Here is a 26,262-nt window from a genome sequence, read left to right on the forward strand (position 1 = left end):
GAGTGTATTATCCTGTGATGGAAGGGTCAGAGCTTACAAAATTTTCGTTAGATAGGAGTAATAAGTTCAAGAGACCTTATGGTGCAACATGATGACTATAGTTAAAAACCCCAGATGTAACAGAGGTGTTAGAATTATCACACTGCGACTTAGAAAAGCTATGATTAATATGCTAAGAAATCTAATGGAAAAAAGTGGGCAACATGCAAGAACAGATAAGTAATGTAATCAGATAAACAGAAATTCTAAGAAGTAATAAAAAGGAAATGCTAGAAATAAAAAATGTTATAACAGAAATGAATAATGCCTTTGATGGGCTCATTAGTAGTCTGGACATGTCTGAGGAAAGAATTAGTGAGTTTAAGGATCAGTAAATAGAAGGATCCAAAACTAAAAAGTAAAGGGAAAAAAAAACTGAAAAAAAAAAAAAAAAAAAAAAAAAAGGACAAAAATACCCAAGAACTGTGAGATAAAGACAAAAGAAGTAACATGTGCATAATGGAACTGCCAGAAAGAGAACAAGAGAGGATGGAAGAAATGTTTGTAGCAATAATGACTGAGAATTTCATAAAATTAATATCAGACCAAACCACAGATCCAGAAACTTAAAGGACACTAAGCAGAATAAATGCCAAAAACATACACTTAGGAAAATTATATTTAAACCGCAGAAAATCAAATATTTAAAAAATAATCTTGAAAGAAGTTGTATTAGTTTGTTCTTGCACTGCTATATAGAAATACCTGAGACTGGGTATTTATAAAGAAAAGAGGTTTAATTGACTCACAGTTCCTCAGGCTGTATAGGAAGCAGGACAGCATCTGCTCGGCTTCTGGGGAGTCCTCAGGAAACTTACAATCATGGCAGAAGGTGAAAGGGAAACAGGCACATCTTACACGACAGGAGCATGACCAAGGTAGGGGGAGGTGCCACACATTTTTAAACAACCAGATCTCATGATAACTCATTCACTATCATGAGAACAGAGGGGGAAATCCACCCTTTTGATCTAATCACCTCCCACCAGGCCCTGCCTCCAACATGAGAGATTACAATTCAACATGAGATTTGGGCAGTGACACAGATCCAAACCATATCAGAAGCCAAAAAAAAAAATTACCTATAGAGGATCAAGGATAAGAATTACATAGGACTTCTCCTCATGCACCATGCAAGTAAAAAGAGTAGAGTTAAATATTTAAAGTATTTGGAGAAGTGCCAACCTAGAATTCTGCACTCTATGAAAATTATACTTCAGAAGTGAAGGAGAAATAAATGTTTGCTCAGACAAGCAAATTAGAAGAAATTTGTTGAGAGTAAACCTGCCTTGCAAGAAATGTTAAAATAAGTTTTTTCAGGAACCAAAAAAAATGATATTTGTCAGACTCAGAACTTAATAAAAAAAGATAGAGAAAGAAAAAGTGAAGGTAAAAAATTAAAACTTTTATTTTTCTTATATTTAGCCTAACAGTTTGCTCAAAATGATGACAGCAGCAACGTATTCAATGATCATACCCTATGAATAGGTGTAATGAAAGAAAGCAATGATACAAAAGATGAGAGGAAGGAATTAGGACTACTTTGTTAATATAAGATACTTGTACTATCTGTGAAGAAGTATATTGTTATTTGACAAATAGAGTTGGATTAGTTGTAAATGTATATTGAAAACACTGTGGTAACCACTTTAAGAAGTTTTCTTAAATACTTGATTTGCTAATAAAGAAGAGAAAATAGGATCACATAAAATGTTCATTTAAGCCAAAAAAAAAAAGGTAGAAAAACAGCATAATCTGAAAAAAACAAGCAAGAACCAGGGAAATGGAGACCAGTAATAAATATATGAGAGATATCAATCCACCTCTATCAATAATCACTATAAACACCAGTGATCTAAATGCACCTATCAAAAGACAGAGATTTTTGAAGAGTGGAACAAAAAACAATATTCAACAATATGTTGCCTACAGGAAACCTGCTCTAAATATAAAGACACATATAGATTGAAAGTAAAAGGATGGAAAAAGATATCACATGTTAACACTATTGCTTCTCGGCCTTTTGGCTAAGATCAAGTGTAGTACATGTGAACACTAATTGAAAGAAAGTAGGAGTAACTATTTTAACTTCAGACAGAGCAGACGTCAGAGCAAGGAAAATTATCAGGAATAAAGAGAGGCATTACATAATGATAAAGGGATCAATGTACGTGGCCAACAGCAAAGTAATAAAATACATGAGGCAATAGCTGATAGAACTACAAGGAAACATATATGGATCCACTATTAGAGTTGAAGACTTTAACTCCTATAATTAATAAAGACATTCTGCAAGCAGAAAATCAGTATATACAGAGTTGAACTCAACAGCACTGTCAATCATCTGGATATAATTGACACCAATGCAATACTCATACAATAAAAGAATACATTTTTCTCAAGGACACTTATAACAGCCCCTAAGACAGACCATGTTCTGAGTCATAAAATACATGCTAGTCGATTTTTTAAAATAAATATTGTACAATTTATGCTCTCAGATCACACTGTGATGAAAATAGAAGCCACATTAGAAAGGTAAGAGAAATTATTTCACTTTGACTATGTCACCTCTCCACAACAATGGCATAGCACCCACTGCACAGAAAGGATTTCCTTAGGCCCAAGATTTCTACAAGGGAATAAAAAGGGAGCCCATGGTGGATATCCAGCTTCCCCAGCATTCTTGGGTGTTTTGCAGGAGGCCCACTTGCCAAATGGGGAACATTAGAAGTATCAGCAGGGGTAGACTATGTGGTATCAGCTAGAAATAGAAAGTTGGGGCCCATGGCAACCAGCATGTGAATCTTGGCTGCGGCTCTGTATTCTGGTCAGCAGAGGCACCCAACCAGAAAGATTAGCCAAAAGCATCTCTCTGCAGGAAGCACAGCTGAGAGATTTGCCAGGCTCAAGTCTTTGTCTAGCTTTGACACCCAGCATCAGAGCTCTGCATAAGGCTCTCCCAGGCTGAGAAGCAAGTCTGCATTTGGACATTACTATAGAGTGTACCTTCTGGCCCAGCTCAACATGATTAGCTAAGCAGTAACCCAGCCTCAGAGACCTGCATAAGGATTTATCAGCCTGGGAGTCAAGCCAATATATGAGCATATCTATGAAGCAAAGCATCTGGCTCTGCCTGACACTAGCAGTTGAGCAGAGGCCCCATCAATCTTCAGAGCCCAGTCGGAGGTTCTGTCCAGACCCAGGCAAGGAGGGAATCCTATGACTACACATATCTGTGGAATATAGTCTCTGACCCTGACCATTTCAAATAACATTTTCATAATTGAATTTACAGAAGGAAAAGAGAGAAAGGAAGAGCAAGCATATTTAAGAAAATAATGGCTGAAAACTTTTCAAATCTGGAAGAAGATGGCAACATGCAGATACAGGAAGCTCAGAAGTCTTCAACCAAATTAAACCCGAAGAAGGGTTAACCGAGACATACCATGTTCAAACTAACAAAAATCAAAGACAAAGAATTCTGAAAGTAGCAAGAGATAAGAAACGTGTCATATTCAAGAGGGTTCCAATACAGCTATCAGTAGACTTCTCAGCAGACATCATGCAGGCCAGGAGAGAGTGAATAATATACTTAAAAGTGCTGTTAAAAACAACGACAACAACAAAAAGTCAACCAAGAATATTTTACCTTGCAAAGCTATTCTTTTTTTGATTTCTTTTTCTTTTCTCTCTTTTTTTTTTTTTTTTTTTTTGACACAAAGTCTTGCTGTTGTCACCCAGGCTGGAGTGCAATGGCGTGATCTCGGCACACTGCAACCTCCACCTCCCGGGTTCAAGCGATTCTCCTGCCTCAGCCTCCTGAGTAGCTGGGATTACATGCACCTGCCATCACGCCTGGCTAATTTTTGTATTTCTAGTAGAGACGGGTTTCACCATGTTGGCCAGTCTGGTCTCAAACTCCTGATCTCAGGCGATCCACCCACCTCAGCCTCCCCAAGTGCTGGGATTACATGCGTAAGCCACTGCGCCCGGCCCTTGCAAAGCTATTCTAAGGAAAGAAGGGAAAAATTAAAACTTTCCCAGACAAAAAAAAAAAAAGCTAAGGGGGCTCATCATCACTACACATGCCTTACAGGAATCACGAAAGGGAGCTATTTAAGCTGAAACCAAAAAAACGACGACACAAATTCATAACAAAAAACAGATAAAAGTATAAAACTTGGTGGTATAAATAATACACAGTCATATTCAGAATATTCTAGTACTGTAATGGTAGTACATAAAGCAATTTTATCTCTAATATGAGTATTAAAAGACAAAACTATTAAAACAACTATAACTACAATAAACTAAGGGATACAAATTACAAAACATATACATTTTGACATCCAAATAACAAATAGGGGAAAAAGTAAAATGTAGACATTTTGTATTGAAAGTTGTTATCAGCTTTAAAAGCCTGGTACAACTACAAAATATTTTATTTGTGCCTCATGGTAACCACAATAAAAAAACTTATAATAGTTGCACAAAATATAAAAACTAAGAAATCAAATCATACCACCACAGAAAATCATCAAATCACAAAAGACAGTAAGAGAGGAGGAAAGAAACAAAGGATGGTTTAAAAAGAAAATAAACCACAAAACAGCAATAAGAGTTCTTATATATTAATAATTACCTGGAATGTAAATTGATTAAATTCTCCAATAAAAAAATTAAGTAACTAAATGGACTGAAAAACAAAATGTAACTATATGCTGCCTACAAGACACTCGCTTCACCCTTAAGGACACATATAGGCTGAAAGTGAATGGGTGAAGAAAGATATTTCAAAAAGTGGGCAAAGGATATGAACAGACACTTCTCAAAAGAAGACATTTATGCAGCCAAAAGACACATGAAAAAATGCTCATCATCACTGGCCATCAGAGAAATGCAAATCAAAACCACAATGAGATACCATCTCACACCAGTTAGAATGGCCATCATTAAAAAGTCAGGAAACAACAGGTGCTGGGGAGGATGTGGAGAAGTAGGAACACTTTTACACTGTTAGTGGGACTGTAAACTAGTTCAACCATTGTGGAAGACAGTGTGGCGATTCCTCAGGGATCTAGAACTAGAAATACCATTTGACCCAGCCATCCCGTTATTGCATATATACCTAAAGGATTATAAATTATGCTGCTATAAAGGCACATGGACACGTATGTTTATTGCGGCACTATTCACAATAGCAAAGACTTGGAACCAACCCAAATGTCCAACAATGATAGACTGGATTAAGAAAATGTGGCACATATACACCATGGAATATTATGCAGCCATAAAAAATGATGAGTTCATGTCCTTTGTAGGGACATGGATGAAACTGGAAAACATCATTCTCAGCAAACTATCACAAGAACAAAAAAACGAACACCGCATGTTCTCACTCATAGGTGGGAATTGAACAGTGAGAACACATGGACACAGGAAGGGGAAATTCACACACCGGGGCCTGTCGTGGGGTGAGGGGAGGGGGGAGGGAAGGCATTAGGAGATATACCTAATGTAAATGACGAGTTAATGGGTGCAGCACACCAACACGGCACATGTATACATATGTAACAAACTTGCACGTTGTACACATGTACCCTAGAACTTAAAGTATAATTAAAAACAAAAAGAATTTTAAAAACTGAGAAAAAAAAAGATATTTCCTGAAAATAGAAGCCAAAAAGAGAAGAAATAGCATACTTAACACCAAATGTTAACAAGTATGTGAAGAAAACAAGCCCTTCATATTGTCATTGGAAGTGTAAAATGACACCATGACCTTGTAAAAATATGTGGTCATTCATTCAAAATTTAAATATACACCTGCCATATGACCCAGCAATTCATTGCTAGGCATTTACCTCTGAGAAATAAAAACATATGTCAAAACCAAAAAAACAAAAACTTGCCCACATGTTTATAGGAGTTTATTCACAATAGCCAAAACCTGAAATTGAACTAGGCAAGAAAACTTTTATCTGAAATGTTTTAGTTATTTTAGAAATAAAGCCTGGGTTTTTTTAAATAAAGATTAATAATTCATGATTTTCTCTGGCTGCAATAAAAGTATAAAAGTGTTTCTTAAAATATTCTTTATACCATCTTGCTGGGTGCGGTGGCTCATGCCTGTAATCTCAGCACTTTGGGAGACCAAGATGGGCAGATCACTTGAGGTCAGGAGATCAGGACCAGCCTGGCCAACATAGTGAAACCCCATCTCTACTAAAAATACAAAAATTAACCAGGCATGATGGCGTGTGCCTGTAATCCCAGCTACTTGGGAGGCTGAGGCAAGAGAATTGCTTGAACCTGGGAGGTGGAGGTTGCAGTGAGCCGAGATCCCACTACTGCACTCCAGCCTGGGCAACAGAGCGAGACTGTCTCAAAAAAAAAAATTGTTTATATGGTCTCTACTTTCAAAAATTACTAAAAAACAAAACAAAACTTCATAGTAGATGGCAGGCTCATAGAGGGTAGCTTATCCCATGCCTCACACTTTTTTACTGCATCTGGCTCACACATAGTGCCCCTTCATGCTCTTCTTTCTTAATTTTTAATAGCTTTATTGAGACATAATTGACATATAATAAACAATAAACTGTACATATTTAAAGTACACAATTTAGTAAGCCATTAATACAATAAGACAGTACATATGTCACCCCCAACAGTTTTCTGATGCCCCTTTGTCATCCCTCTTGCTTATCCCTCCTCAAAACCCTCCCTCCCCCAGGCATCTACTTATCTGCTTTTTATCACTACAGATTAATTGGCATTCTCTAGAGTTTTATACACATGGAATAATACAGTATATATGCTTTCTTGTTTGACTTATTTCATTCAGCATAATTATCCTGAGATTCATCCATGTGTATAAATTATCAATCCCTTTTTTATTTCTAAGTGATATTCAATTTTATGGATATATCACAATTCATTTATCCATTCACCTGTTGATGGAACTTGCATTGTTTCCAGTTTTGAGCTTTTACAAATAAAGCTACTATGAACATTTACAAGTCTTTGTGCAGACATATGCCCTCATTTCTCTTTAGTAAATACCTGAATCATAGGGTATATGCATGTTTAACTTTTCAAGAAACTGCTAACCTGTTTTCCAAAGTGGTTGTAGCATATTACATTTCCACCCACAGGCTGAGTATTCCAGTTCCTCCATGCTTTCACTCTCTTCTTACAGTGCATTTATTGTATACCTTTTTGTATTAATGATTTATCAAATTGTGTACTTTAAATATGTCCAATACCACCCCAACCGAGAGCAGGAATCGAAACAAGTGTTTCTGCTTGTTTTATTCAGATAAGTTTTTCCCAGAAAAACTTCATGCTCCAGAGAAGAATATCTGCTCCATGGGGCCTTATTGATGCATTTCCTCAACAAGGTGGCTCTTTTCTAAATAAAAACAGATTATTTTGACATAACTATTGCCTTTTGTATCGTTGAGAAAATGAAATGTTTACCAAATATACCTCATTTTAAAGACTGGATTATGTCAACATACCAAAATTTACTAAGCAATACAGTTGTATGTTTAGGTTATAAAATGAAATAATAAACATTTTATTTTAATTTGTCTTTCTTTAAGGGAGATTTGTTCCAAAAGAATAAATTAATTGAGATCACTATACAGCATGCAACAGCAACGTCGATAAACACATCCTTTATCCAGTGAAATTGGTTTCAGAATTCAGTAGTTCAAGCTTTCGTAATTATTATCTAATTCATATTAGATAGAAGGAAATATACATATCTTTTTAAATTTAACTTTTATTTTAAGTTCAGGGGTACATGTGCAGGTTTGTTATATAGGTAAACCTGTGTCATGGGGGTTTGTCTTACAGATTATTTCATCACCCAGGCATTAAGCCTAGTACCCATTAGTTATTTTTTCTCATCCTTTCCATTCTCTCACCCTCACCCTCCAATAGGCTCCAGTGTGTTGTTTCCCTCTGTGTGTTCATGTGTTCTCATCATTTAGCTCCCATTTACAAGTGAGAACAGGCGGTATTTGGTTTTCTGTTCCTGCATTAGTTTGCTAAGGATAATGGCCTCCAGCTCCTTCCATGTTCCTGCAAAGAAAATGATCTTCTCTTTTTTATTGCTGCATAGTATTCCATGGTGTATATGTACCACATTTTCTTTATCCAGTCTACCATTGATGGACATTTAGGTGGATTCCATGTCTTTGTTATTGTGAATCATGCTGCAGTGAACATACACATGCATGTGTCTGTATGACAGAATGATTTATATTCCCTTGGATATATTTCCAGTAATGGGACTGCTGGGTCAAACTGTAGTTCTGCTTTTATGTCTTTGAGGAATCACCACACTGTCTTCCACACTAATTGAACTAATTTACACTCCCACCCACAGTGTATAAGTGTTACTTTTTCTCTAAAACCTTATCAGCATCTGTCATTTTTTGACTTCTTAGTAATAGCCATTCTAACTGGTGTGAGATGTTATCCCAAAGTGGTTTTGATTTGCATTTCTCTAATGATCAGTGATGTTGAGCTTTTTTTCATATGCTGGTTGGCCACATGTATGTCTTCTTTTGAAAAATATCTGTTCCTGTCCTTTGCCTGCTTTTTAATGGGGATATTTGGTTTTACCTTTGTAAATTTGTTTAAGTTTCTTACAGATGCTGGAAGATGCTGGATATTAGACCTTTGTCAGATGCATAGTTTGCAAAAATTTTCTCTCATTCTGTAGGTTGTCTGTTCACTCTATTGATGGTTTCTTTCGCTGTGTGCAGAAGTTGCTTGGTTTAATTAGATCCCATTTTTCAATTTTCAAATTTTGTTTTTGTTGCAGTTGCTTTTGGTGTCTTTGTCATGAAACCTTTGCCAGTTTCTATATCCAGAATGGTATTATCTAGTTTGTACAGGATATATTATATATATGATATCATATATATCATATACAAATTATATATAATTAAATATATAATGATATAATATATAATCATACATCATACATAATTATATATGATATACGATATCATATATTATATATCCTGTACAAACTAGATAATACTAGATAATTTCCAATGACCAAATGATTATATATGGTATATATCATATATATTATATTATTATTGTATTATTTTATTATATATTATATTATTATATATTATATAATATATATGATTATATATTATATATTCTTTGTCTATAAATGTAGACAGAAATAAAATGTAGTATATTTTATATTATATATTCTATATCATTTATATCATATTATATATCATATATTATATATCATATGTATATTATATTATATATTATATTATAATTATTATATATTCTATATCCTTTGTCTATAAATGTAGACAAAGAAGTAAATATAATAAATAAGGATCTTCTTAATATCATATCACCTCTCTGATCCTATACATGGACAAAGTGCAATTATGCAGCAGCGTTATACATATGTATGCAGTTCTCTACCATCTTCAAGATAAAATCCTAAATATCTAGCTAGATAGCACCTATCTTTCCAACAAAATTTTCTACAGCTCTCCTTCTTCCACTCCAAAATGAACCATAACAAACTTCTGAAATGTTAGATCACGAAAGAGTTAAGATCATAATTAAAGATCAATCCCATAAAATGAGCCATTCTTGTTATACAAATATAATCTTAAGCAATATCTTTATGTTTCTATTTATTTAACCACTTTAAGGTATCCATCAGGGTATGTGTCATAAAATATTAGCATTCTCTGATATTCTGAAACCGTATGGCACTATGAATTTGCCTACATTATTACAATTTTTTACATTCTATTCATATTTAACATGTACTTGTTTGTCTTCCTCAATAGTCTGAAAATTCCTTGAGTGCAGAGACCATTTCTTTTCTGTCTTTTTATTGACTAATGCAGAGCATAGATTGCAGAGTATAGAATAGGCATTCAATAAATTGTCAGTGAATAAATAAACTTGTTTATTATATCAAAAGTTTTATCATCTCCAAAATTGTTTATTCCTATTGAGATCCTGACAAATCTGCAGTTCTGACAGTCTTTGTAATGATCCTACTATGCTGAAAAGATCAGAATTTATATAAACCTTTTACTTTTAAAAAACTTTTACTTTAATATACTTGTCAATGATGCATATGGATAATTTCCAATGACCAAATGATTATTTTTCTCTATTGCAGGTGTCTTATACTTTAGGAGCAAACATCATAAGTGCCTGTATTTCAGTGATTGGTCTGCTTTTACTATCAACTGAGTTTATAATATATAGTAAAAGTTCAAAAAATTCTCTTTGGCCACATGTAAGTACCAGGTTTCTGTGAGAATCTCATCACAATTTTAGAATTATGTGTTAAATATTTACTAAGTGATCAGAGTACTTAAGTACAATGCAAGTCATGAAGGTGACCCTCACCATTAGTTTACCTCATGGTATATGCATCTATTAAAAATTAATAGATGCATTTTGAGTGACTAAGCATTATATTCAATTCTGGACCCTCCTGACAGCCATGATATTTTTATGATGGGCAGCCCAGTTCATTCCAGGTACCTGCATCTCTGAGGTCAGTTCTCCCAGGCCTTAAAAGATCAAGTTTGTTATAGCAAGACTTGGTCTTCCAAGAAGGAACTGGCATACTCATGTACCTGTGATACCCAAGGGCTTACGTTCAATGTCAGGGCTGTAGTTTACGACAGAATAAAGCTGAACTCTGTACATGTATGTAATTTTGAATGCATGTACTCAGTTCTATATCATTCATGACTATGTGGACATTTTTGCACTGCCTGCTTTGAGTCTGTCAGTTGTTCAGCAGGTCTGTGGGAGTCTAAGTGTGTTCACGTCTGCATTTCAATATCCGTGTATATCTATGTTCCCATTCATATGGAACTGTGGACATACGTGCATTTATCTGTGTATGTTTGTTGGTATGGAGAGAAGGGGCTAGGAGGGCAAGAAGGTGGAAGTCAGTGCTAAGCAAGTTGTGTAGAAATTGAAGTGATAAGGGCCAAGGTCTTCTCTAGGATTTCTGTCCTTCTGTTCTATCCCATCTGCCCAGGGCTTGATGAAGGGCAAAATAGTGGGGACTTTTACCAATACTTAGAAATCAACTTTTCTGAACTGAACCCATTGGATATTGGCTGTATTTAAATTCCTAAGTAAATTCTCCTTACTTCAACATCCAAAACTCTTGGTTAATTATCTAGTTGCAAAGAATACACCAGTTTGCATTTTGCTGGATTTTTCTTATTTCTATGTAGCTTTGAAAGTGATTTTACAGTGAGTGCAATGGTAAACCTCCTTAGGAACGATTTATGTCTCTGATTCAATAAAGAAATGAGTTTAGAAATTTTAAACTACTTGCTCAGAGTCACATGGCTAGTCACTTACAGATCATTTTTTCTAATGCAGAATGGTTTCAAATTCTAAATTATCTTACCCCACAAAATTGAGCTTTTACAAAAATCAATTCAGTGGCACATCAAAGAATCATTTTGCTACTGCAGAGAATGCTAATATTTTATGACACATACCCTGATGGATACCTTAAAGTGGAGATATTGCTTAAGATTATGTTTGTATAACAAGAATGGCTCATTTTATTGGATTGATCTTTAATTATGATCTTAACTCTTTCATTTTTCTAATTTATCTCTTAAACTATCAATATTCATATTAGTAGGAAATCCAGAATCTTCCTTTTGAGGGCCCCTCCCTGTTGACCCTCTCAAGTTACTCAAAACCACTGGGATCCAAAGGTTCGATATTGACTCCAAGCCCTTAGTTAATAGAGTCATGGAGAATCTCATCAGTCCACCAGTGTGCCCTTAATTTCCACTGCCATGGTTCAGTTACTATTAAATGACGCCATTATTTAACACTGATTTGAGTAGCCCATGGTGACCCTGTCATAAAAATGCATTGAGTACTGAAGAGGCTTGGGCTTCCAATATTACAGATTCTGTATTCTTGTCTCCAACCCAGCTACACTGCCAGGATATGGGTCTATTGGGGCTTATAGACAGAGGCACAATCCCAGGAGGAAATTCCTACCCCCAGGTCACATCAGCCCTTGTGTTGAGTCCAGGTTACACGTCTAAACATTCTTTTCTTTCATTGTTTCTCTTTAGTGTCCTTTCCTATCAACAGGGCAAATTTATATAAGCTTCTCTATTAAATAAGTTCTATAACACTAAACCTCAAGGGTGTCACAATTCCATCTTCCCCAGAGATTTATTTGCCTCATTGAAAATTTCCTGTTATTATCCACAACAGTAAACAGGAAAACACAATCAATGATTCTCATCATCCATTTGGCAGAAATATATCAATATATCAATCATCCTCAATAATTATCAGTTGTAATTACAATTAAAATTATTTAAAATTCTATTGTTGAGGGTGGAGGATAGGGTGGGTAGTTTTTCTCTTCTATTTTTCTTCTTCGATTTTAAGATACCTTTATTATTTCTAAAGTGCTCACATAGAAAGATCGTAAGGAATGTACATTTTCTTTTTGGATACAGAAAAGTGGTAAACTCCTTTCAGAATATCTGTTCATATTAACCATCTTGGAGTTGTTTGTGGCAAGTATAGTCAGCCACTGGGCATCCCAAGCAAAAAAGAGAGGAAGATAAAGATGCAGTGAGTATCCCATTTTTCCCTTAGTAAATCAGAAGATGTTGTCTTCTGTTATGAACACTATTTGAATAACTAAGGTTTTGATATGAATTAAGTATAAATAATACCATCACTAAGCTGTGATTGTAGATAGCTGAAAACACTCGGCACTAACTGTCGTGTACTTATATGGGTCCCTCCACAACTGAATAAATAATTTTCTCTTTTATAAAGGTGTTCTGCATTACAGGATACTTTTATGTCCACACCATATGAGAGAATAAGGTAGAAGATAGGTGATTTTCTGGCTCAGGTCTGTTTAATTCTACAGACATTACCCCAGAAACAAAAAGCTTTGTAGAAGTTGTTACCAGGCACGGGGATATGGGACTACCAAAGTCTGAAGACTTTATTTCTCAAAATTTGGGAGAATAAGTTGAATATCTAAGTGTAGAATTTTAGTGTCTTCAGAAACCAAGATTTGGGAGTAATGGAGAAGTTGAAAAAGATGGTAAAAGCCTTTTTTCAATAAAGCTATTTTCCTACTTTCTCCATATCAACTACTTCATGTCTAAAGGAAAATTTAACCTCCATTTGACCTCAATCTCACTAAATCAGAGAACTTCAGTGAAAGATATGCCCGCCCTTTTTCCCCAGTACCCACTCAACAGGCCAAGGCTTAGAGATCTATGAGACCATAAAAACAACTGAGAAGGAGACCACAGTTAACACAAAGAAGAAAGTGAGTTGTCCATATATCCTAGACCATATGTGTAGAAAGGTTTAGGAAATTTAAGCTTCCTCCCCATTTTACCACTTTCTAATCTCATCTGTTTGACACTTTGACCTGCCTTCTTACCTAGGTCTTAATCTCTTCAGGTTGCTGTTCTGTCCCTTGACTTTTCCAACTGTACCTCTATAGCTTTTGTATAGGCAACACCGTATATACCTACAGCTTGGTAGATGTATACCACCTTTATTTATAATAATCCAAATGTTGAATCTCCACCCTAGACCTTTCTACTGAGCTCTAGGCTCATATTGCCAATTTCTTTCTAGAGAGTTTGATTCAAATGATTCCAAAGCACCTCAAATAAAACATATCTAAAACTGAACTAATCATCTCACCCACAAAGTCATTACCTTGTCTTTTCCATTTAAGAGCACTACCATCTATCTACCTGCCTGCCCTGGCCAGGGAGTTGAGAAATACTCTCAAATTGAAACAATCCGACAATCCTTTTTATATGATCCCCTAAATGTATTTCAATTCTGTCCTCTGTTTCTTCATCTCCCCAAATGAAAGTTTAAACAGGAAACACTTACCACACGAAAGCCTGATATTCTGCCACAACATTCATTTCTGTAATAATTTAGCCCAATCTACTTTCTTGACTTCATTTCCTACCACTCACCCCCATAAATACTGTGCTCCAGCCTCACCAATTTACTTGTCATTCCATAAATATGCCTTGTTAAGTTTACCATCTTAATTTATAAATAGCTTTGTTTAGGAATCTCTATTTTGAATTAACCTGATAAAATGAATTAGGAGGGAGAGGAATTTATCATATAGATTTCTTTTCTTGTATTTCCCACTTTCTCTTGACACTCAGAGGCTACATCTTCATTTGTACTGCAAAAGTCACTTGCTTTTCAAAACATGTGAATTAGCTATAGTTCCAGATGAATTAGGGTATTGAAAACCTGTTATCTGGATCACTGATTGCCTTTCAATGAATTTTCTTTAAGTAAGGTATTAAAATGGGGAGCTGAAGTTCCATCTAAAGATATTCAAACTCGAAATCTCAAAAAAAATGGCTCTACCTAAAAGCATAGTAAACAAAAACACAACACACACACACACACACACACACAGGTCTTATTCTTAATTCTTCTCTGAATAAAGTGAAAAGAGAACAAACATGGATTGGGTATATAAGAACATATAGATTTCTACTCCAACTAAATAGAATTTAAACTGACGGGTATTCAATGCTATACTTAATAATGCAATCAAGTTTGAGTAGAAAACAATATGTCCTTCATGATCAATCATTGTCTTGGGGACTGCCTTTTCATATAACATTGTCTTTGGCTTTCAATCTATAGAAACAAAAAAGAAGGGAGGATGGAAACCAGGGAGAAAGGGAGAGAGGACAAAGAAAGAAACTAAAAAGTATCAAAAGCACGTGGTTTAATTTAAAAATCTCGCCTGGTGAGGTGGTTCACACCCATAATTCCAGCACTTTGAGAGGCTAAGGCAGGGGAACTGCTTGAGCTCAGGATTTTGAGACCAGCCTGGGCAACACAATGAGACCATATCTCTACAAAAATAAAATAAAATAAATAAATAAAATAAAATATAAAATAAATAAAATTAAAATAAAATAAAATGCATGAAGTTGAAAAAATTACCCAGGAGTGGTGGCACATCCCTGCAGTCCTATAGCTACTTAAGAGGTGGAGGTGGAAGGAGGGCTTGTGCCCAGGAATTCAGGGTTACAGTGAGCAATGATAGTGCCACTGCATTCCAGGCTTGGTGACAGAAAGAGACCTCATCTCTAAAAAAATAAATAAAATAAAAATCTCAATGATGAGAATACTTCTATTAGAATTATTTCCAAAATTCTACCCCAAATTCTATAGTTCTTTATTTTAGAGTGTGCTAATGATCAATTTACTGATATCTAACTTACCTCAGGTTCATGGCAGAAGGAGATCCTTTCTCTACATATTAAAGAAACCATCGGTGAGCTCAGTCAAGGAGGAAAGTTTAGTGGCAAATGAAGAACTTCATTCTGTTCAAGAGGCTTCTTGGAAAATGTAATTTCATTAAATCCATCTCAGTATTCTCTTCCCCCTATTTCATTAATAAAAATTAAAATTGATGAATATAGTTATTTTTGTCTATGTGAGGAACTGTGCATGAATTTATCTCAGTTTGAATATGGTCAGCCTGAGTTAAGGGATTCTTCCATACAAGAGAAGTTCTATGAATGGGCACATGTTTCTAGAGTAGAATCTATACCTAAAATTGATAATGATGTAATAAATGCTAACTCGAGAAAATTATTTCATTGTGAGATGGAGACTTCGCATAAATGATAAATAATCCCATTGCTTGTGAAGGCTTCTTTGCTGATTAGCTCTAAATACTACTTCTAATTATTTCTTTCTCACTGGATATTATTAAAACATGCATAGCTTACCTATAGTGAAGAAAGTGTATTACAATTAGCCATATCTTTATGTTATTGAGACTACATGAATTAATAGCTACTGGATTTAGTTTGTCTAGAAAGCCCAGCTCCCAAAACGTTACATTTTTTGGCCTGTAATTTTACACTGTGGCTTATCACACTCAAATTTTAAGTAAATTATCTTAGAAATGTTTTGTTGTGTCTATAAGAATGCTTCCTATTTTTTAAATTTTCTTTGATGTCCATACCCCACTCCTCCTTCCCTCCCTCCATGAGCAATTGTTCCACTTTATAAAACATGCATATTTTACTTGTCAGTATCTCCCCAAAAATGTATGGTATTCTATTGTAGGAATGTATTTGGAATCCATGAAGATCATACCCACACATAAATTACACGCACAAACTTTGCTCCTCCCAACAGTAAGTTTTAAAGATTTATCCATGTTGCTATCGGTACCTCTATCGGTTGATTTTAAATGCTGCCTAAAAGTCTGTGCCATGCACCTAACACATTTATACATTCGCTGTCCCAGGAATGGGCAACCGGGTTCCCCCCATCTTGCCCCTTAAGTAATTTGGGGGGATACAAATTCAAGATTAGAGTATCTGTGTTATTTATGTATATGCCATTTGTTTATGAAGCGCAAAATTTTCCACCATTTAGAACAGTCTTCTGTTGCAGGTCCTTTATTATTGTGTACTTTTTCTTCAGTCTAGTCTGTATACTTTTGTTCTCTTAGGAATTCACAGATTCTGGTTCACCAAGAGAGTTGCTTCTTATTTTTCAATGTGGCAATGGAATTTTTTTGTAAGGGTGCTCCTTGGAATTGGAGTTCATATGAAGAATAAGTAGCGGCGCTCGGGGCTGGCGGCTCCTCCCCGCCCGGCCAGGCCCAGCAGCCCTCCGAGGCCAGCGCCGCCGCCATGTCCTCCGGGGCTAGCGCGAGCGCCCTGCAGCGCCTGGTGGAGCAGCTCAAGTTGCAGGCTGGCGTGGAGAGGATCAAGGTGCGGGCCCCGGGTACCCAAGCTCCGGTCCTTCCGCCCGCGGGGCGTGAGAAGAGGAGGACGGCGGCCCGGACCGGGCGCCAGCGGGGGACTCGGTGGCGGCGGCGAGGCCTCGGCGGGGCGCGGGGAGCGGCGGGGCCCGCGGTCTCTCAGGCAGCTGCAGAACTTCAACAGTACTGTATGCAGAATGCCTGCAAGGATGCCCTGCTGGTGGGTGTTCCAGCTGGAAGTAACCCCTTCCGGGAGCCCAGATCCTGTGCTTTACTCTGAAGACTCGAGAGAAGTTCACTGAGGAATGCCTTCAAGCACAAAGTGATGAATGACTGCCTTCAAGTCTCAAGAAAACACTTTTCCCCAACTTTTAGAGATATTTCAGCCCTTTCCTGTGGCCTGGTCCTATAGCCAAAATCACAGATATTCATGAGTTTCTACTTGAGTGAGGAAACTGGGTGAAGGAATAGAGTTTTAAATAGTAATAACTTGTTTTTTTGTGCAAGTACTTTTACACATAAGATAAACAAAAACCTTACCACCAAACATACCAAAATTCACCTCTTTCATAAGTGAGTTACTAAGATTTCTATACCTGGAATATCATATAAGTTTCATTTACTGGATGTTTACATTTTAGGAAGGAAAATAGTTTTGTTTATTTAAACAATTGAATACTTGTAAACTGTTGTTCCTAGAAGATATTTATACCATAAAAAATTTGTTCTTTTCCCATGAATTTACAATTCCTAAATGAAGACCAGAAAGTACAGATTGCTGGGAGGAAGAATAGGCTTTATTAATCAACTGATGTCTTGAGTTTTCTAAATGGGAAGATTGTTTTATTTTTAACACTAATTATGGGAGCAGATTCTTAGCAAACTTCTTTGGAAAAGTTAACGTTATGATGTGCATTAGCCTGCCCCATCGTGTATATAAATGAAGCAGATTTGATCTTTGTATTCTTAACGTTCCTCTACTTTGTAGTTGTGGCTGTACTTAAAGAAATACAGAATTTCATATATTTAAAAATGTTTAAAATGTGACATTGTAAATGATTAAAAACTAACATGAAAATATTACAACCTAAGAGAATTCTTAAATTCACAAGTGTTTTATTTCGATGATGTGCCTTTGATTTAATTTGGGACACTTTTTTAGAAGGATACATTACTCGTGTTTGTAACAGTCTTTGAAGAGCTTGGAAATAAAATTTCTGCTTAATCATTTTTCTAAAAAAAAAAAAGAATAAGTAGCGTCTGTTTGGTCTACCTTCATGAACTAGAAACCACAACTGTGAGAGAGACTTGCATAAATGTACGGGTTGAGAAGAAATACAAAGCAGGGAGTAATATTTGAATATACTGGGGAGAAGAGATAATTGATGGATTAAGGTTTATAAGCCCTTTGAAGGACATGAGATTAGTAGCACAGGAACAGATTACACTTGAGGAAAGATACCTAATTCTGATCAAGTAAGAAAATAGTGAAAAAATAGCTTTAATGTAAATGTTCTTTATCCATTCCTCCATATGAGAAGGATAAGAAAGAACATGAGAGCCTTTGTCTTTCCTTTGAAAAAATTGACAAGGCGTCATTTAGGAGTGAGGGGTGGTAATGAATAAAGTACTTGTTTGGATTAAGAGTTGCCAGGAATCAGAGGCAAAATTGGCCAAATTATACTCAACGATTTAATTAGAAGCACAGATGAAGACACTGGACTTTCAGATGACATCTTTGTTGGGTGTCTATTCATGCCATTGTGAGAGTTTCCCTAAAATATCCTACACAGGAAAGGTGGCATTACAAGGTGGCAAACTTGCATTTGTGGGTTTTAATAAGATGATAATTAGTTGGATCTGTGGGATCCAGGCTGAATGAGGAAGGATATGATGCCAGAAATTTTGAAAGAAATGTAGAGATCGGGGGCCAATAATCTGAAAAGGGGCTGCTAACACCTAAGATGCCTTTGTGCAAACTAGACAAAACTATCCCGTTCAAAAGGACAGATTGCTCAATAACAGCTCCTCTGGGAAAATGAAATAGAAGGTGAGTCCCTCTGAACAGCACAATTAGAAATTGAGGCCCCTTTCTCCTAGCTGATCAACCCAGCACCAAGGGAGTCTGCCCTGCAAGTGGAGACCAGGTGCAATTGCAGCCCCAATCTTTGACCCCATTGACATGCATCCTTGAACAAGGTCCCAGCTTCAGAGCCTGAGCTAGTTTAACACAAAGAATAGCTCTAGATAGGGAGTCATGACATGGCAGATCTGAAAGATACTTGTTTTTGATCACAGAGCAGGATATCACAATTGAGATACTGGAAAGAATGAGCTGCAAATGTAAATATAGGGTGGCTCTTCCATTTATTCATACATTCATCATAAACTACTTTTTGACAATCTACTTTTGCACCAGGCATAATTCTTGCTTCTGGCAACAGATTTAAACAAAAGAGACAAGATCCTGCCTTCAGGGAGCTTATATTCTAGGGAAAGGAAGTCAGTGACACTATATGGATCATGCACGGGTCAACAAAGCAAATACATAAAAATTTAAAAGGCCAATCTCTCCTTCCCCCATAAAAAAAAGGAAAAGAATAATAGTCACCCTTGGAAGGTGTTCATTATTTCAAAATTTCATAAGTAAAGAGATAAAGCATACATCGTGCCTTTCATTTTTATAACAGTTTCATTGAGATATAATTCACACATTATAAAATTTACTTATTTATTTGTTTTTTTGTTTGGTTTTTTTTTTTTTTTTTTTTGAGATGGAGTCTCACTCTGTCGCCCATGCTGGAGTGCAGTGGTGCAATCTCAGCTCACTGAAAGCTCCGCCTCCCGGGTTCACGCCATTCTCCTGCCTCAGCCTCCCGAGTAGCGGAGACTACAGGCACCCACCACCACACCCGGCTAATTTTTTGTATTTTTAGTAGAGACAGGGTTTCACCATGTTAGCCAGGATGGTCTCGATCTCCTGACCTCATGATCTACCCACATCTGCCTCCCAAAGTGCTGGGATTACAGGCGTGGGCCACCACACCCAGCCTAAAATTTACCTATTTAAAGTGTATAGTTTAGTGGCTTTTAGTATATTCACAGAGTTGTGTAAATAACACCACCTAATTTTGGACCCAAACCCATTAGGAGTAATTCTTATTCTCCACCCACTTACCTCAGTATTAGCAAATCACTGGTCTACTTTCTTCCTCTGTGGATTTGCCTACTGGGGCTATTTTATATGAACGTCTTTTGTGACTTGCTTCTTTCACTTACCATAATGATTTCGAGGCTTATTCATGCTGTAGCATAAACTAGAACTTTGTTGTGTTTCATTGTCAAATAATACATTATATGGATATACCAAATATTGTTTGTTCATTCATTAGTTGATAGCAATTTGGGTTGTTTTCATTTTTGGCTATTAGGAATATATAAGAATGCTCCTATGAACATTTGTGTGCAAGTATTTTTGTAATGAGGACTTTCCTGACTCCCCTCATTTACATTTCCATTGACCCCACATCCCTTTCATACTTTATTATTCTCCTTAGCTCTCATTATTCTTAAAATGCTATAAATTTTCCTTATGAATCTTATTTATTATTGGTTTCCTTCTTATTATTAGAATTTCGTCTGTTTTGTGCACTACTGTATCCCCAGCATTGAGAACAATGCCTAGCACATACGGGCACTCAGTGGAAATTTGCTAAATTCATTAATCATAAAAAGGCCAAACATAAAAGAGTTCAACAAACATGACTGTCATCTGTTACTCATAATTAGCCAGCTGATACTAACGCTTTAATAAACTAGACAAAACCCTGCAATCATTCATTTGTTCCTACTATGTGTTGAGGATGGTTGTAAACACTGAATATACAACTCAAACTGTCAGGTTCAGCATGAAGGACATATGTGCACCTGGTTATCGCAGTGGAATATGTTTGTAAAACATCTTTGGTTTTCAAAGCTCTGCAGCATGAGCATATGAGGTACCTGAGCAGGTATCATCTCCACTCTACAAAAGAATAAACTGAGGACCAAAGGAGTCAAATGCAGTGCTGTACCCACCACATCTTGCAGAGGATTCTAAGTGGCAAGGAGCTTCTGACAACGATGCTGCTTCTAAGCGGGGATGTGTCAGGGGTTAGCAGTGGGGCCACCACGTGATCAGTCCGCCGACAGATCAAGCACAGCCTCTTCCTCCTGGGTGTGCCAGGCCCAAGGACAGAGGATGATGCCCACACAGCCAGGAAAGTGCGGCATCGTTGTCACCCGCCACCCCACCCTCGTCTTGGGAGACTGCAGGCTCCGCGGAGCCACGGGAACCCCACCGCGCCTCAGGTGTCCGCGCGGGTCTCTCGCACAGCCGCGCTCTTGGACGTTAGAACCCCGCGAGGGGGGGTGAGGGGCGCCACCGAGGAAGCGCCCACCGGGCTCCGGGGGCTGCCAGGCCCCGAACTGAGGAAGTTGACTGCCAGATCACACTCTCTTGGCCCACGCGTGAGTGTAGGGATCCCTGGTTGGATTTTCACTGGCGCTGGGAATAAAACTGGCACCTGCCGAGGGTCGGGTGTTCCCCAGGACCCCATAGTCATAGCGTCTTCCAAACCACTTCCAGTTGGAAAGAGCCTTAATTAATATGCTGTGGCACTTTTCACGTATTTCTTTCAAAATACCTTTTCTTCCAATGTGTGTTTTCAATAAGTGACCTGTTTGACACACCCAGCATCCTGTCATGTAAAAATAAATTGGCTAATTCACAGGAGGAGAATATGGAGATAGTGTAGTGAATTGGGGATCCCAGAGTCATGGTTGTGGCAATAATGACTCTTACTTTCCATCTTTTACCATATTTCTATATTCTTTTTAGCTTAGGAGATGCGCCTTGGGTTTTGCGCTAGAGATCATATAAACGGAAACTCATATTTTGGATGATAGGAATGGTTGATTTCCAAGAACAGTAACTTAAGAGTTTCCCTGATTATGTATTCCCTTTCCTGGCTGACCTACAAAGCTTTAGTAGGGAGAATCCTTAACCAGGATTATATAAGTAGATTCTGCTGCTGCTCCTCTGGAGCAGGCCACAGAGTCCTCGTGTGAAAAGCGGCTCTTCTGAGAATCACCTCCTGAAATTCATATTGTCTGCATGTATAAATTCAATTTGATCCTTAACAGTGAAACCGAAATTTGCTTTCTTAAGACTTTTTAGTACCTGCCGCATGTCTCCGTCAAGTCTGTTCTATCTCCTTGGGTTCATCTGCTACGGAGAAAGACAGTATGTGTCTTTGGGGTAACCTTCCAAGGCTGCCCAAAACTAATTCAATAAATGCCAGAGAACCTATGCTGTAAGGCTGAACTTCCAAAACATGTTTCATAACTGGCATAAACAAATCTACCCATTTATACATAATGTGGTAACGCATCATGCCTTTCCTGATAACGCATCTTCTTATCATCCAAAATATGAGTTTCTGTTTATATAATCTCTAGTGCAAAACTCAAGGCACAAGATACCCAAAATGGGTAGAAAGGATTCTGCAAACAATTATTGTATTCCAACAATGTGCAAACTCATTGCTAGAGCCAGATACTGTGACACTGTGAGATTTTGCACTAGCAATGATGTATATGGGAAGGCACTTAAAAACCATAAGGTACTTAAATATCACATGGTAATGGAAATGTCAGCGGTCAGGAATGGATGGAGTGCTGTGTGGGAAAAAGAAGTGTAGGCCAAATACATCTGGCTCCAATGTGCCACACAAAGAAATGTGTACTGTGGCCTGAAGACAACAAGGAGCCATTAAAAGATTTTTTTTTCTTTCCAACATTTATTTTAAGTTCAAGGGGTACATGTCCAGGTTTGTTACATGGGTAAACTGCATGTTATAGGGGTTTGGTGTATGGATTATTTTATTACCCAGGTAATAAGCATAGCACTTGAAAGGCAGATTTCCTTTTTTTTTTTTTTTTGAGACAGAATCTCGCACTGTCGCCCCAGCTGGAGTGCAGTGGCACAATCTCAACTCACTGCAACCTTCGCCTCCTGGGTTCAAGAGATTCTCCTGCCTCAACCTCCCAAGTATCTGGGGTTACAGGTGCCTGCCACCATGCCCAACTAATTTTTGGTATTTTTAGTAGAGATGGGTTTTCACCATGTTGGCCAGGCTGGTCTTGAACTCCCGTCCTCATGATTTGCCTGCTTCGGTTGCCCAAAGTGCTGGGATTAGAGGAGTGACCCACTGCACCCAGCCCAATAGGTAGATTTTCTATCTTCACCTCCTCTCACCATCCACCATCGCGTAGGACCTAGTCTGTTCCCTTCTTCATGTTCATGTGTACTCAATGTTTAGCTCACATAAGTAAGAACATGCAGTATTTGGTTTTCTGTTCCTGCATTAATTTATTTAGGATAACGACTTCCAGCTCCATTCATGTTGCTGCAAAGGACATGGTTTTGTTCTTTTTTATGGCCGCATAGTATTCCATGGTACATATGTGTCACATTTTCTTTAGTCCACCTTTGATGGGTATTTAGGTTGATTCTATGTCTTTGCCATTGTGAACAGCATGACAATGAACGTACAAGTGCATGTGTCTTTGTGGTAGAATGATTTAAGCAAGTGATTTCTACACGTGATTTCTGTTTTAGAAATGCCACTGTGGTCATATTATAGAGGCTGGATTTAAGCTTTTAGGTTCCTTTGCTGTGGTGATTGGGTTGTTTCACATTTTGCTATTTTGTAGCAAATTGTAACTCAAGGGAATAATTCAAAGGAATGGTGTGAAATAACCTGAAGGGTCCAGCCCTACAGGTCCCGTGGGTTTTTCTCTTCGTGTGCAGAGACAAGAGATTGTAGAAATAAAGACACAAGACAAAGAGATAGAAGAAAAGACAGCTGGGCCCAGGGGACCACTACCACCAAGGCACGGAGACCGGTAGTGGCCCGGAATGTCTGACCGCGCTATTTATTGGATACAAGGCAAAAGGGGAAGGGTAAAGTGTGTGAGTCATCTCAGTGATTGATAAGGTCACGTGAGTCATGTGTCCACCGGACAGGGGGCCTTTCCCTTTTAGGTAGCCGAGGCGGAGAGAGAGAGGACAGCTTACGTCATTATTTCTTCTATGCTCTTCTCAGAAAGATCAAAGACTTTAATACTTCCACTAATTCTGCTACTGCTATCTAGAAGGCGGAGCCAGGTGTACAGGGTGGAACATGAAAGTGGACCAGGAGCGTGAACGCTGAAGCACAGCATCGCAGGGAGAGGGTTAGGCCTTGGCATGGCTGTGGGCGGGCCTGACTGATGTCAGGCCTTCCACAAGAGGTGGTGGAGCAGGGTCTTCTTTAACACCCCCGGGGAAAGGGAGACTCCCTTTCCCGGTCTGCTAAGTAACGGGTGGCTTCCGAGGCACTGGCATTACCGCTAGACCAGGGAGCCCTCTAGTGGCCCTGTCTGGGCATGACAGAGGGCTCACACTGCTGGTCACTTCTCACCGTGTCCCTTCAGCTCCTATATAGCCTGTTTTTTCCTAGGTTATAATTTTCCTAGGTTATAATTGTAGAACAAAGATTATTATAATATTGGAATAAAGAATAATGCTATAAACTAGTGATTAGTAATATTCATAGATAATCATATCTATATTCTATGTCTAATATAACTATTCTTATTTTAAGTATTTTCTTTATTATACTGGAAGAGCTTGTGCCTTCAGTCTCTTGCCTCGGCACCTGGGTGGCTTGCTGCCCACAAATAACCAGTGAGGTTGCTTCTAATAAAATCTGGAAAAGAAACCAAAAGTAGTGTCTGAAACTATAGGGGAATCGGGAATCTGATACAGGTAACTGGAGAGAGATTGAAGGGAAACAGGAAAAAAGCATTATTGGCATTTGGCTTTGTGCCAGTTCCTATTATTTGCCTCCAAAAACAACTCTGTGGGATTAGAAAAATGAATTCTCTGAAATATTAAGTAGAATTTAATATTAGTAATTAATATAGACAACTGTTATTAGCCTAAAAGTAGTTGTACCAATTATACAATTAGCAGTCAATATAGACAAGATTTGAACTCAAGTCTATATCCACTTGTTTCACAATACTATGCTCCATTTTCTCAGTTTCATGTGTCATTGGTACATCTATTTGGTAACTGATCCTTAAGAATTAATGGTTGATGTAAATCAGAAAGAAAAATAATATAAGTAAAGATTTTGAAACCAAGAGCTTAGACTTCAGAGTTGGCTATTGGCAAAATATTGAGAAAAAATCTAAACTAGGTAAAGAACAAAAATCCATCAGCTATTGTAAAATCTAAAGAGTAAATTCTCAAAGCCATAGGTAAAGAGTTATAAGAAAGCCAAATCAGTAATTTAAAAATGCTTTGGCTGCAAGTAACAGAAAACAACTCTTGCTAGCTTAAGCAAAACAAAGAAACATGTATTTTCCAAGGGCAGGAAGACATCTCAGTTTCAGAAAAGGACTATAACTAGGAAATTGAAAGTTATTAGGAACTCCAGTAGTTCTCTTGGTCTATTTCTTATTTTTGATTTTTCTGGATGTCTTCCCAGCTTATATGGTAGAACACATTAATGTTCTTCATTTCAAGAGTTTATATAATCTTATCTAGAGGCAAACCCAGACTAAGGTTATAATATCTAAGTTCTAAATACACAATTCCTGGGAAAGTGACACTGATAGATCCAACCTGAGACAGATTCCCCACCTCTCTTCCAGTTAGTACAATAAGCGAATAATTCCTACAGATGACAAGCATGAAACTGAGGTGAGTGGGCCACATACCCAAAATGGTGTCCACAATAGCAAAGTCATAGAGATAATTTATGGCTGCCATCTTTTAAACATTCATGGCTGCCATGTGTTAAACATCTTCCCTACTTTTTTGTTGGTCACTAAGTTGTAAAAGCTACCTTTTCCAAAATGGAATCCAAAAAATTATATTCCCTTGCCTCCCTTGAAATCAAAGTGCAGGCTTTTGATCTAGGTTCTGCCAATTACATGTTCTTGCACTAAAGTTTGATTTAGGAGAGAACAACAAAAGAGACCCTACAGTAGGCATCAACTGGATAGATGATGGCCCAGGAGACAGGGAAGGTTTTATCATGATGCCAGTTCTACAACAGAGTTCTGGGGCAGGAAATGGCAAGAGCACTTCCTCCTCAGTTTTGATCAGCGATTCGTCTCTGGGCATTGTTTGAAAAGCCTACCCTTCCCAGTGATTATGTGAGCTCACTCATGTTCTTTTTTGCTTAAACAAGCCATATTAAATTATGCTGTCTGCATCTTAGCATCCTAAGGGCCCACAGGGTGTCATTTAAAATTGGTAAAAATGTATAAAATCTAATAGGACAATTAGA

At 37.4% G+C, this 26,262-nt stretch overlaps 2 protein-coding genes, 1 non-coding gene and 1 pseudogene across 3 annotated transcripts in view; all 4 read left to right on the forward strand.

Annotated features, from left to right (window-relative positions):
• The window catches only part of LOC101176990 (high affinity immunoglobulin epsilon receptor subunit beta-like), a 34,582-nt gene extending 21,961 nt beyond the window's left edge, over positions 1-12,621 (forward strand). Inside the window, exons 4-5 of the mRNA XM_004087810.1 lie at positions 10,235-10,358; positions 12,587-12,621. Of these exons, the coding sequence (XP_004087858.1) occupies positions 10,235-10,358; positions 12,587-12,621 (159 nt within the window). The remainder of the gene's footprint in view (positions 1-10,234; positions 10,359-12,586) is intronic.
• Positions 2,047-2,123, forward strand: LOC115835021 (annotated as a pseudogene).
• Positions 12,622-16,805: 4,184 nt separating the features above from the next.
• On the forward strand, positions 16,806-17,167 carry LOC115834702 (guanine nucleotide-binding protein G(I)/G(S)/G(O) subunit gamma-10-like). The gene is made up of 2 exons (XM_030810131.1): positions 16,806-16,899; positions 17,044-17,167. Exons 1-2 carry the CDS (start codon positions 16,806-16,808, stop codon positions 17,154-17,156), a joined length of 207 nt encoding a protein of 68 aa, XP_030665991.1. The 3' UTR covers positions 17,157-17,167.
• Positions 17,168-21,284: 4,117 nt separating this feature from the next.
• LOC100590908 overlaps positions 21,285-26,262 on the forward strand; it is a 106,472-nt gene continuing 101,494 nt past the window's right edge. The window contains exon 1 of the transcript XR_004029586.1: positions 21,285-21,385. This is a non-coding gene — a transcript (uncharacterized LOC100590908). The remainder of the gene's footprint in view (positions 21,386-26,262) is intronic.

Source organism: Nomascus leucogenys, chromosome 4 (assembly GCF_006542625.1).
Source record: "Nomascus leucogenys isolate Asia chromosome 4, Asia_NLE_v1, whole genome shotgun sequence".
NCBI classification, from domain to species: domain Eukaryota; kingdom Metazoa; phylum Chordata; class Mammalia; order Primates; family Hylobatidae; genus Nomascus; species Nomascus leucogenys.

Coding starts and splice junctions, on each gene's coding strand:
- LOC115834702 (XM_030810131.1), top strand. CDS start 16,806: ATGTCCTCCGGGGCTAGCGCGAGCGCCCTGCAGCGCCTGGTGGAGCAG. Junction 16,900..17,043: donor GATCAAGGTGCGGGCCCCGG/GTACCCAAGCTC, acceptor TCTCTCAGGCAG/CTGCAGAACTTCAACAGTAC.